Here is a 12383-nt window from a genome sequence, read left to right on the forward strand (position 1 = left end):
CAAAAAATGATATGACAACATGTGGCACTTGGTTGTTTAGGAAGAAGGGGAGGTTTTAGGAGTGACACCGCAAGAGAAAGCGGGCGAGCGAAAGAAAGACTGAGTTTTCACATGTGAGACATTAGTGACGTTTAGTGTGTTTGGAGGCTGTAGTTAGTGTGTTGTGTAGTCAGTGTTTTGTTTTGTGTGTCAGTTATACTAGTGAATGTCACATTTGCTCCAAAAAAGCCACCAAAGGCAGATTCCAGTGTAAACGTTGTCGCCACATGGGAAACAGGACTGATACACCTCCTGTTGTCAGACCAGGTTTAGGCCTGTGGTGTTCTCCTCTGTCTTATAGTGGACACAAACTATTTTTTGGAGTGGCATAAATAATTTGTGTGCCTTCTTATTTGATGCAGCATGCCCGATTGTTCTGTAAATAGTTTTAAATGCTTATATAAAAAACTCCTGAGACCTTGGCTGCATTTTCAGGTAAATAGTACCATATAACTTTGTTGTTTGCAAAACTTGTGCATAATTTTCAGAAATGTACAATTTCTATTTGCATTTCAAGTTATGAAAATGATTCGTTAAGCATGTTTGTGGTTTTTACAGTAAAAATTATAACTTTTTTCTACTCTGATTTTAAATTTTTTGTCTGAATTTAGATTGATTGTGCTAATATAGTATGTCAAAATGAAAAAATAACTCAAATTTCAGATATTTGAGGTTGTGCTGAAAATAATGATACCAAGGACAGCAAGATAAACAGTTTTTAAAAGTAAAATGTAGAGGTAAAATCAAAAGTAGTCAAAAACGGCCAATTATACCCTGGACCCCAGAGGGTTAACATGAACATTGTGACAAGCAGAATAGAGCAAACACACCACCAAAAGACAATGGACAGAATGGTGTGTGCTAACTTGTCACATGCTGAACATATTATGATGATGACCATCTGTAAAAGTGCCTTAATATGTAAACAAATTTAAGTGTGGTAACAGACTAGTGTATTGTTTGCCGAATATTGAGTCTGGTTACAGTCGAAAATTCATAGTAATATGATGAACTTGTTTACTAACCGTGAGGGAGAAAAATTACTTGGCACAACATGATTCATGATTAGCTCCTACTACGAGTTTTAATTTGCTGAATGTAACATAGTGCGGGAAATGTTTCATTGAACAGATGTCAGAAGTATGTGTAACCATAATTGTTACTCAGGGATAGGTATACTAGTAGTACAAAAGAAATGTACTGATAACAGCAAACATGTGAAAAAAGTTTGGGAAAGATAGAATCTTTTTTTTCCTCACATCATTTTTTTGTTTTTGTTTTTGTTGTTACAATAGTTTGCATCATAGCACCGAGCCAAAAGCTCATTTGCTCCCACCTGATGTGATATTAGGGCGATATTTAGTTTCGCCAGTAGGTGGCAGTGGCGGCTCAGACAAACGAGTGACTGGCAAAATAATCCCTGACAAAAGTGACGCAGGCCAGTTATCGTAATGGAAGCCGCCAGTAACTCAGAACTGTTTTGCTGTGTTTCAGCACAATAAACCTCCATGTGCACCTGGATGAACCTTGTCTTCCTTCAGTGTGAAACATCAGCATTAGCAGCCACTTAATAACAATATTTTATTTCTGATGCAAATATCTTGTGATCCTTGAAATGAACTACTGTGGCATGATTACAGCACCCCCTGCCAAATGCAATAAATAAATAAAATTGGGATACATAAGTAAAGATCCTTTAATTTCCATGTAAAGCATCATGGTAAAATGATGTTACATAGACACCAGTGGCTAGAAGTGGTACATTTTCAAAATAATCTATCAGCCAGTACCTATGACAAACTATCACAACGACAACATTCTTTTTAATGTCACGTCATAAAAACAGTTAAGGATCTTCACTTCTCATCTCAAGTTGTGTTTGAAGTATAAAGCTGCACCCACACCCCTTGGCTTATTATGAGAGGCCACCAAGACCCTCATAACACTAGAGTTAAACAGTAATGTCATTGTCCTACCTTTGTGGCAAAATATGCTGATATGATAATAACTTGTACTTTATGTAGTGTCTAAATTATAATAGAAATATGTTTATTGTATTTTGCTTTATTTTGTATAGCATTTTTTTCTTTTCTTTCCTAAACAAACTTCTGTATATTATTTACATTATTGAAATTTAAACAAAAAATGAACACAATACCAACAGTTGCCTCAAGGTGTTTTATATTGTAAGGTAAAGATCCTACAATAGTACAGAAAAAAATAAATAACTTTAAGAAGAAAGAATTTGCCACCCAAAAGGGGAGAAGGCCAATATCATACGCAAATACATGTAGTATAGTAGAGGCTTCTTGGCCCAGTTGGTCTTGTGTTGAAGTGTTCATGTTGATTTAAGATTTGTAGATAGTTAGTTTGTTTTTTTAAACACAGATGAGACAAAGACAGATAGGACATGAAAGAGAACCAACCAAATCAGACAAGGAACTAGGAAATAGAAACGTGCATAACTAAAGTAGGGCGCAGTGGAGAATAATACCAAGCTAGAAGACTAAACAACGCACGACACATAATAAAACCAGACATACAGTACTGTGCAAAAGTGCAAAATGCTGTAAACAAAGAATGCTTTCAAGCATGGAAGTGTTAATCATTTATTTTCATCAATCAACAAAATGCAGTGAATGAACAAAAGAGAACTCTAAAACAAATCAATATTTGGTCTGACCACCCTTTGCCTTCAAAACAGCATATACTTCTAGGTACACTTGCACACAGTTTTTGAAGGAACTCGACTGGTAGGTTGTTCCAATCATCTTGGAGAACTAACCACAGATCTTCTGTGGATGTAGGCTTCCTCACATCCTTCTGTCTCTTCATGTAATCCCAGACACACTCGATGATGTTGAGATCAGGGCTCTGTGGGGGCCATACCATCATTCCCAGTACATCTCTGACTTGCTCACTGTCTACAGCTCAGTCAGACCTCTCAAGGATCAGATTCAGATGTTTTACATGTTCCCACAAATAGATCTCAGTCTGCTAAGAGTGCTTTCAGTCATTGTGGTCTTGTTCTTTGGAACAAGCTGCCTGCTGACTTGAGAAAACAAACTTAAACCCTTTTTATTCACACAGGCCTATCTATACATTATTGGTGATATGTTCTGCTGTTGTTTTGTTTTTGTTTGTTTTTTGTCTTGTTTTACTGTTTTCATTGCCTTTAGGAAGTGTAAAGCCACACATGTTTGTCTTCATTTTGTGTGTTTTATTTTACATATCATAAAGTACTGTTACTGCATTACTTAAACAACAAAAGATAAAAAAGGTATCCACACTGATATTTTCGTGCTTTTAAAAAGATAAAATAATCAACAGTCTTTGTGAACAAGCAAGGAATTAGATGCTTGAGATATGTTGAAGAAAAAAAATGTCAGGGCTCTGTGTGCGGGCAGGCAGAGATGGAGGACCCAAACATAGGACTCTTGGAAACTGAATGGCAAACTCAAAGAATCTCAGTTTTATTGCTGGCATGAAACAAAACATAAACCAAACTGAGAACGCTATAACAAGAACACACAGGCAATTCTGAGTGTACGACGCGACAGAGAGCAAAGGAAAACACAGGCTTATATACACAGAGTAATAATCAGGGAATGGGAAACCGGAGGGCGACACAGCCGGGAGAAATGAGGGCTAACGAGACAGGGGGAAGTAAAACTGAATACACTGACATAGGACTGAGACTATCAAAATAAAACAGGAAACAATTCACAAAGATGCAGACTTGACGCTGAACTAAACCTACACTAAACACGAGGGCAAGACACAAAACCTAAGAACAAAACCCTAAACCAGAATAAACTGAAACATCCATCCATCCATTCGCTTCCGCTTATCCTTACCAGGGTCGCGGGGGGCGCTGGAGCCTATCCCAGCTGTCATAGGGCGAGAGGCGGGGTACACCCTGGACAGGTCGCCAGTCTGTCGCAGGGCCAACACACAGGGACAGACAACCATTCACGCTCACATTCACACCTAGTGACAATTTGGATTATCCAATTAACCTATCCCCTCAAACTGCATGTCTTTGGACGGTGGGAGGAAGCCGGAGTACCCGGAGGGAACCCACGCAAACACGGGGAGAACATGCAAACTCCACACAGAAAGACCCCGGCCTGATGGTGGAATTGAACTCAGGACCTTCTTGCTGTGCGGCAACAGTGCTAACCACCGTGCCACCGTGCTGCCTAAACTGAAACATGGAATATAATATTCAAAACAGGATAACAAAAGAATCAGAACATAAATCATAATACAGAAGAATACCAAAACATAAGAAACTGAAAATGCTGGGTCAAAATGACTAGAGGTCCTTTTTCCTTTTGTTTGGTGTGGTGGTGTGTTTATCAAAATATATCACGGGGTACAGGAGTGTAATTTCCAGAGGCGTTAGGGGGGTTATGACCCCCCCACCCCCCCCAAAAAAACTTATTAATTATCTTGCATAAATAGGCTGTTGATTTTCTTTAATCATTTCAGTTATTACCAGAAAAATAGTTGCATGTTTAATCACCTGGGAATTTACCCCCCCCACCCCCCCCCCCCATTATGGAGTAACAGGCTACAATAAAAGGAATAAAGATAAGGTTTATTGAAAGCAAATGGCCACAGGAACAGGAGGCCACATTCCAAAGGTTCAGCCCTATCAAACAAACTCAGACAGTTACGGGATGATGTAAAAAGGTTTATCTCAGCTCTGAAACCGGAAACTCAACATTTAGGACTTCAAGCAACAACAGGTGCATTTGGTGTTCTCTCACTTCTTTCACTTTTAATTCTGCTACAAAGGAGAGAGGTTGTGTAGACAACATGTCAGGAATACCAACAAATAAAACGTCCTTCTTTCGTTCATACTATGAACATATAACTCTGCCTGTTGTTTACACCTTTGTTTTTATCATTGGTCTGGGAGCTAACGGATGGGCGGTGAGGTCCTTGATGCAGAAATGGAAAATTCTTGGACACATTAATGTGTTTCTTCTGAACCTTGGAATTGCCAATTTTTTGTTCCTGCCAAGTCTCCCATTTTTGTCAGCATACTATTTTATGAGGAATAAATGGATCTTTGGAGATGCCTTCTGCAAGGTCACGAGATTCTGCTTCAACTTGAATTTATACGGCAGCATTGGATTTCTCACCTGTATAAGTGTGTACAGGTACCTGGCTATTGTCCATCCAATGAGGGTGATGGGAAGAATAACCGTCACTCTCTCTGTAGCTATCTCAGTTGTGGTTTGGCTGTTGGTGAGTGTTCAAAGTCTGCCAGATATGTTCTACCTAAAAACCTCCGCAAACAACACTGATACAAATAGAACTGAAAAATGTCACCATACCACCACTACAAAGTATGTCGAGAATTACCTGAAATACAGTGTTGGTTGGACATTGACTGGGTTTGTTATGCCACTCCTTATCTTACTTGGCTGCTATGGACATGTGACTCTTGTTCTCTGCCGCAAAAATACCATTAATAAGGTGGTGAAACAAAGAAGCTTAAGGTTGTTGTTCATTTTGATTTTGCTCTTCTCGGTTTGTTACATCCCCTATCATATTTTTAAGAACCTCAGCCTTTATTCAAGAGTTTTGATAAAACACAGGATGCGTCCAAAATGGGATAAGGGAGTCTTTTGTGCTCATCAGATCAGTCGTGGTCTTGTGTGTCTGAATAGTGTTTTGAACCCCCTGGTTTACCTCCATGTCATGGATATTCCTGCTCAGCTCCAACAGCTGCTTCAGCGGTTTCGTCAGACATTTACTCGTTTGTTTGTGTCAAACTATGTCAGTGTGCCTGTGGCACAAACTGCAAACACAGCAATATCTTAACAGTAAATAATGACTTTGCATGCAAAAGTAACTAAGTTAGAGACTGCTTTATGTACTACAATGTGCTTCATTCTCTTAAATATCACTCGCTTTTTCTGGATAACAGTTTTGGCACAAGTGGTTACACAAATATGTATATATACGTTTATCTATGTTTTTGTTTCCTATTCTATTGCCTTGTATTCTGTGAATGACTAAAAGCTGGTGGAATGCATTTACTCTTTTGGTTTAAAACTCATTCTCCTTATCTTGTATGCAAGATGTCAATGTTATTCCTTGTTATTGCTCTGTATTAGCTTCACTAGCTATTAGTGTTTAGCTAATGATGTTATAGATCTGAAATAAATGTAATTTAAATCCTTGAAACTTGCATTATTCAAACCCCTTACAACAACAACTTTCACTTTAAGGATAGATCAGGACAGAACACTGGCAGATTAGTATAATTTATTTCATATTTAGTGCTATTATCGTATTCTTCGCACTTTTCAAGAAACTCAGCCTTTATTCAAGAGTTTTGTCAAAACGGCTGACGAGTCCAGATTGGGATGAGGGAGTTTTTGGTGCTCATCAGATAAGTTGTGGTCTTGTGTGTCTGAATAGTGTTTTACCTCCCCTGGTTTACCTCCTTGTAAAGGATTTCCCTGCTCAGCTCAGGCAGCTGGTCCGGAAGTCTTGTCAGATGTTTAGTTGTCTGACTCTGTCAAGCAGTAGCATCATGCCTTTGGCACAAATTACACAAATTACGCTTTCTCAATCACAGCTGAGTTTAAAGACTGCATTATGTATTTCATTTTATATCATTCTTTTAACTATTATTCTCTTTTTTTGAATAACACTTTTGACAAAAAGTAAAAAGTATACACACACTTCACACTCAAGCTATTGCTGACACAGAGTCCAGATGTATATGCAATGTATTTTGTAGTGGCAACCTCTGCTTTGTTTTCTTTTTTGTTATTGGTCAGTTTAAAATCTTAGACACTTCAGAATTGTTGTGAAAAATATTGGCAGCATACATCCTCAGATTTAAAACGACCTTCATTGACCTTATTTGCCATAGCCGGTATAAAGGGCTGTTGCCTCATTTGTCCTTTTGTTCATCGCCAGATTGTTTCATCATCTTCTGCTGTAATAACATCCAAACTTCCAGTTTGTACTACATAATCATATTTCTTGTTAACCTTTAAGTTCCTGTCAAAGATTTAACTTGTTTTTGTTCTGTCATGTGTAGCTCTGTGTTCTGTAGAAAACCTTTGGATATAGCCACTGTGAAATTTAGGTGGATTCCTCTGATGCACATTTCATGCCCATCATGAATAAACTTTTCAATATTTAACAGTTATTATCTACTGGGTCTAAGCTTTGTCATTAATAATTAGCATAGCTCATTACTGGGGACTGCTAAAGAGGTGTCATATTATCCTATAAAATAGCTGTTGAAGTGATTTTGATAGAAGTTGTCATTGTTGTGCTTAAAACTGTAAACCTTGTCCTGAACTGCATGTTCAGATATTTTTCTGTCCATCCCCTACATCTAGGATGGTGGGGGAAGCTACTAGCTAGTTTTTAACTGCAGGCACATTTTATGTAAGATTCTGGTTTGCTTATGTGGTAAGGAATGTTTACTTCCTCCTTTTATGGGCTCACCTATGCTTGGATAGTATCGAGAATAGAAATATTTTACTGCTATTATTTGTTGCTATTTTATAATCGTCATTACCATTTCATGTGATGTTGCATTCAGATGCATTCAGATGTTCAAATATATTGGTATTATATTAGTTTTTATTACAGGTTCAGTTATAATTTATATTACAGGGGTTATCATAATCAAATATTAACAGGTTTATTACAGGTTGTTCTAAAATTTAAAGGTTTTCGAATGTTTTATATTCTTACATATAGTCTTCCGTGGGTGAGAAAACTGAGTTGCAGGCTGACAGGAAACGGTGTGCTTTTGCAAAAGTGAAACCAAAACCAGAGTCTGGGTTTGTATAATGAGTTTATACATTTTACATAGAAGTTAAGATCATCACAACACAGGATGGCCTTAGCCTGGTTGCCTACGTGAGGTCAACTAAGGTGCAGAGAGCAGATGCACACTCTGTGCACGCAGAGACATACACACACACACTGTTAGGGGTGTAGGTGAAAGTTGACTGATGAAGCAGTAGATGCACGATGCGAGAGCTGAGCTGGCTTACGGAAACCACCGGGAGAAGATGGAAGCCAGTGTACTTTTAATTGTGCCTTAAGTTGTCAAATAGAACATTTGTGGTTTTGAAGCTGATGTATGTGATGACGCAATGAGGGGCGTCACTAAATATACTCTGATGCATATAAAACTGTATTTTGATGTTAGGAGGATGAGATTGTGGGGCTGTCTGCTTACAGAGTCCGCTCATTCTCCCACGCGTGTCATTTCATTAAAATCATCGTCTTTACCCTTTGGACCAGTGTGGTTACTTGCATTCCTCCTGTGTTTCCTTCCCTATATTTTTGAACCTTAACATTTGGGGGCTTCGTCCGAGGGGGGAAGTGAGACAGGACGGAGAAAGGTCCGAGGCGTCAGGCGCTCAGGCATTGGTCAGTGGTCAAAGTGAGTGACAAGCCGGCATATAACAAAAAGGTAGGCACCACCTGTTGATCTTATGAACCAAAGTGTGTCAAATTGGGCTGTGTAAATTGAAAGTCTACTCACTGAAACTACTGGTAGATGTCTGTTTTGATTTTGGTGAAAATCTCATGAGAACTAAAGTATAAGTTGAAGTAAAGATGATGAAACGTTGAAAATAAGTAAAGAGTAAAGAGAATAAGAGAAAATAAGTAAAGAATAAAGGAATGAAAAGAGAATTAAAGCAGTTGGAGCTGCTAAGTGAACTCTTAGAATGATAGGGAATTTGGTCATTGTGTGGGTTCAAGTCCCATTGGTTATGCAATCCTTAAGAACTTTCTCGGAGGTGACGCTCCCTGCTGGATAGAGAAATTTATCCTTCACCTAGCGATGACTAGGGATAGTTTCGGGCAACATTCGAGGAGGACTCGGGAATCTCCAAAACTGTTGAGGGTTGTCCTTAATCTTAATCCTGTTTTGGGTGTAGATTGTTGTTTCAAATTATTCTAAAATTACTTGAGGACGAGGAGTCTGGGACCCTTAAGAAGCGCATTTTCTCCTTGGTAACGCTTGCGCTAAGACAGGACGCTGATCTTAGACCTACTAGGACAGTAGGGATAGTACCGTCGACAGCGGGAGAGAACTTGGGAACCTCTGAAATTGCTAGGAGTTAGAGTCTCCTATTTGCGCTTTTTTGGCTACGATAAATTTGGTTAGGGCATTAGCAATCGGGCCACCGTCAGGGACGGAATACTGGCTAAAATTGGTCGCAAAAAAGTCAGGGACTTTTATCGGTTGGACCGTTATGGATAAATTTGTCGAAATTTGTAGGAGCGACAAGGCCTAAAAAATCTGTGCAGTTGTAATTAATAAGACGTCTGTAATATAAAATATGAGATCTATGAGTAAGATCAGTCTCTGTGTCAGTCATGCACAGCCGGAAGTGCACTGATTGTGTGTGTAAATGCAAATGAGCAGCGGAGACGCGCAGAGAGGGTGGTTTCAGTTTTCGAGAGGACTGAGCTTTTTGCTAAATGCCTGTATATAAGAGGTTGGTTTTGCTTATTATGAGAGTGTAAATACAGTGTGAATATATTAGTGTGGATGTATAGTAAATGACTGAATTTTGATAGATGTATAGTTCGTGAGCCATAAATGTTGGTGTGGTTTATTTTCCAGTTATATGTGTGTGTGGGGAGAAGCTGCGAGACGATGAGAGGTTTCAGTTTTCTTTTTCTTTTTTCTTTTGACTTGCTCTTTCTGATCATGGAAGGCATGTCCAAAATACTCGTATGAAAGCGTATCTTGTGTGATTTTAATTGTGTGAAGGCTGTCAGTATGTGATTTGAGTGACTCTGCATGATTTGTCTGAGTGAGTGGAAAATGGAAGTTTGAGAGAGAGAAGGCAGGGTGTGTGAGACGAGTCATGGCGTCTGAAAGAGGTTAGAACCTTTAAAAGTGTGTATGAAAGAAAGGGGTATGAAATATATTTCTTTTGTGATGAAAAGTAGGATGTTTTAAAGTTTGACAGGTTGAGTTTATTTTTTCTGATTGAAAACACATAAGTATATACACTTGGGAAGCCCAGTTAAGAGATTATTGGGTGACTGATGCTATAAAACTGACCTAAAGAATGGTCCTGTGCGTGGAGAAGTGTTAGTTGTCCTGATGTTTGGAAGAGCTCTATTTAAAAGTGTGTGTGAGAGGAAGGTGTGTGTGACTGATGATGTCAGGGGAGCACCCAGAGAAATAGACAGAGTTAAATTCTAAGAAGATGAAGCGGATGCATGTTTTAAGAAAAAGTAATAAAGTAATAAAATTATATTAATTACAGGGTTTAGAAAAGAGACAGACCGAGAGAAATAAATACATGAACTAACAATCACATTAATGAATTGAAAATTCACGTACACAAACTGTTACATGTGAAATTATTGTTGGAAAGTTTAATAAAGAAAGCAGTTTACACTCCTTTAATTTCCAGAACCAGTGTGTCCCCTAGATCTGATAACACTCTTGCCCAGTTGGCTCCTGTAGTAGGCGGGCATGGAAGGCTGGACAGCCCATGACGGGTAAGATCCCACCTCGAAACCCTGGGACAACCTAAGGCAAGGCGCAGTCACGATTGCTCGAACCTAAGTCCCGGAGTGACCTTGGAGTCACTGGAGGAGACGGATTTAACAGGTAAGGCCACTGGGCACAGACAGAAGGGAAATGTCATTCACAATGACCAGTGATGAGCCAAAGAGAAAACACACCCTGTCAAAAGGAGTTTGGAACACTGGAAAAGAAACATTTACAAGATCACAAAGATCATAAAGAAACATTTATAAGAATCACACATACAAACAGAAAATGCACTAACCTTACAGAGATAAGCTCATGAAGAGTAATGAACAGATAATGATTTAAAACCTGGCTAAGAACACAAACATACGTAATTAAATCAGCCTGCTAATTTCATGAGGGTTAAAATGGTGTGAATGTTGAAGAAAATACACTTAAAACACACTTGGATAAAATAAGTTATGGAAAAAAAACAAAAACAAAAGAGGAGTAATTACTTAGGAGTGCTCTTGCACTGATTTATTAAAGTAAGTGATTAGTATAGAAAGAAAATGAAAATAATTCAATAATGTGATAAGGTTTAAACATGTATTCCTCTTGTTAAGTTGGCTGTTGAGCTGTGGGTTTATGCAAATTAGCTGGAGTGAGTGAGTGACAAAGACACTTCCTGTGTGCGTGTGTGTCGGAGGCTTTCTGTTCAGTTCAAGAGAGATCGGGGCTGTTGAAGAGTATTGGGAGAAATATATAATGGTAAAGTATCAGGATAGTTGATTACGGTGGTCAGGTCTGTTCAGAGGGGCAGATTTGGACAGGAAATTTATAATTTAAGGATGATACGTTGTTGAAATTGGTTTTTATCTTGTGCTGAATGAAAACGGTCTTTGATCTTTTGACGAGGTTTTCGGTGTGTTGAATGGGTGAAATTTAAGATTGTTTCAGATTTTTGAGGCTGTTGTTTCTATTTCAAGAGAGGGAGTTTTGATAAACATGGACATGTCTAAAGGGGCCCATAGTTTTTGTAGTAGTGCACTCAGGAAAAAACCTGTCAGGTGATTTTGTTTTGTACTTTGATGAGCTAATAATTAGCTCTCTTTTTCATTTTTGTTCTAAGCAGGCCTGGAAGAGAGTGAACGGACGGCGCTGACAAATTACCAAGTACGAAAATCAGGTGGGCTTTACAGAATTATAATTGATTACAATCAGAGACTGATTGGCGGCAAGTCTCTGTCTAAAAATGGATTGTATCGATTCAATCCAGTCAAAAGTATAGAGAACTATTTTCCCAAAAACGAAAACGGAATAAAACAAATGATTGAGCTCATTTTGCTGATGTGGAGCATCTGATGACGTGCGCGGAAGGCTGCAGATCAGCAAAAAAAAATATCATGTGTGAATGCATGGGAGTGAATGTGAGTGGTTGGACCAAGGGGGGAAATAAATAAAAGGTTGACAAACAGGAGAAGTGGGAGACTTAAATCTGGGGATGCTGATGTTCCTTTGAGTGAATTTCTGCTTTGTTGATTTGGGTTAGACCATATTAATACATTATAAAATGCTAAAAGGGAAACATTGATGTAACTTAAGTTACCATTAACTGAGGTAACACATGATTAATAACTGTTCTGTTTAAGTTTATTTTGTGTCATGACACAGATTGGATCATATAGGGGGAGAGTTGAGTAAAGGTTTTGTTTTCAGGAAATTCCAAGGATCCAGACTTTGCATGGAGCAACGATTTTGAGGAGATTTGACATGATGATTAAATTGATTTTGTTCCTTAAACACAGGTTTTCAGGGCTGGAGCAAAACACCGGAGAGGACA

At 38.5% G+C, this 12383-nt stretch overlaps 1 protein-coding gene across 1 annotated transcript; it reads left to right on the forward strand.

Moving 5' to 3' along the window:
• Positions 1-4677: 4677 nt before the first annotated feature.
• On the forward strand, positions 4678-7259 carry LOC116309652 (P2Y purinoceptor 1-like). Its single transcript, XM_031726317.2, has one exon. It carries the CDS (start codon positions 4864-4866, stop codon positions 5875-5877), a length of 1014 nt encoding a protein of 337 aa, XP_031582177.2. The 5' UTR covers positions 4678-4863; the 3' UTR covers positions 5878-7259.
• Positions 7260-12383: the final 5124 nt, after the last annotated feature.

This window comes from Oreochromis aureus, linkage group 20 (assembly GCF_013358895.1).
Source record: "Oreochromis aureus strain Israel breed Guangdong linkage group 20, ZZ_aureus, whole genome shotgun sequence".
Classification (NCBI taxonomy): domain Eukaryota; kingdom Metazoa; phylum Chordata; class Actinopteri; order Cichliformes; family Cichlidae; genus Oreochromis; species Oreochromis aureus.

Coding starts and splice junctions, on each gene's coding strand:
- LOC116309652 (XM_031726317.2), top strand. CDS start 4,864: ATGTCAGGAATACCAACAAATAAAACGTCCTTCTTTCGTTCATACTAT.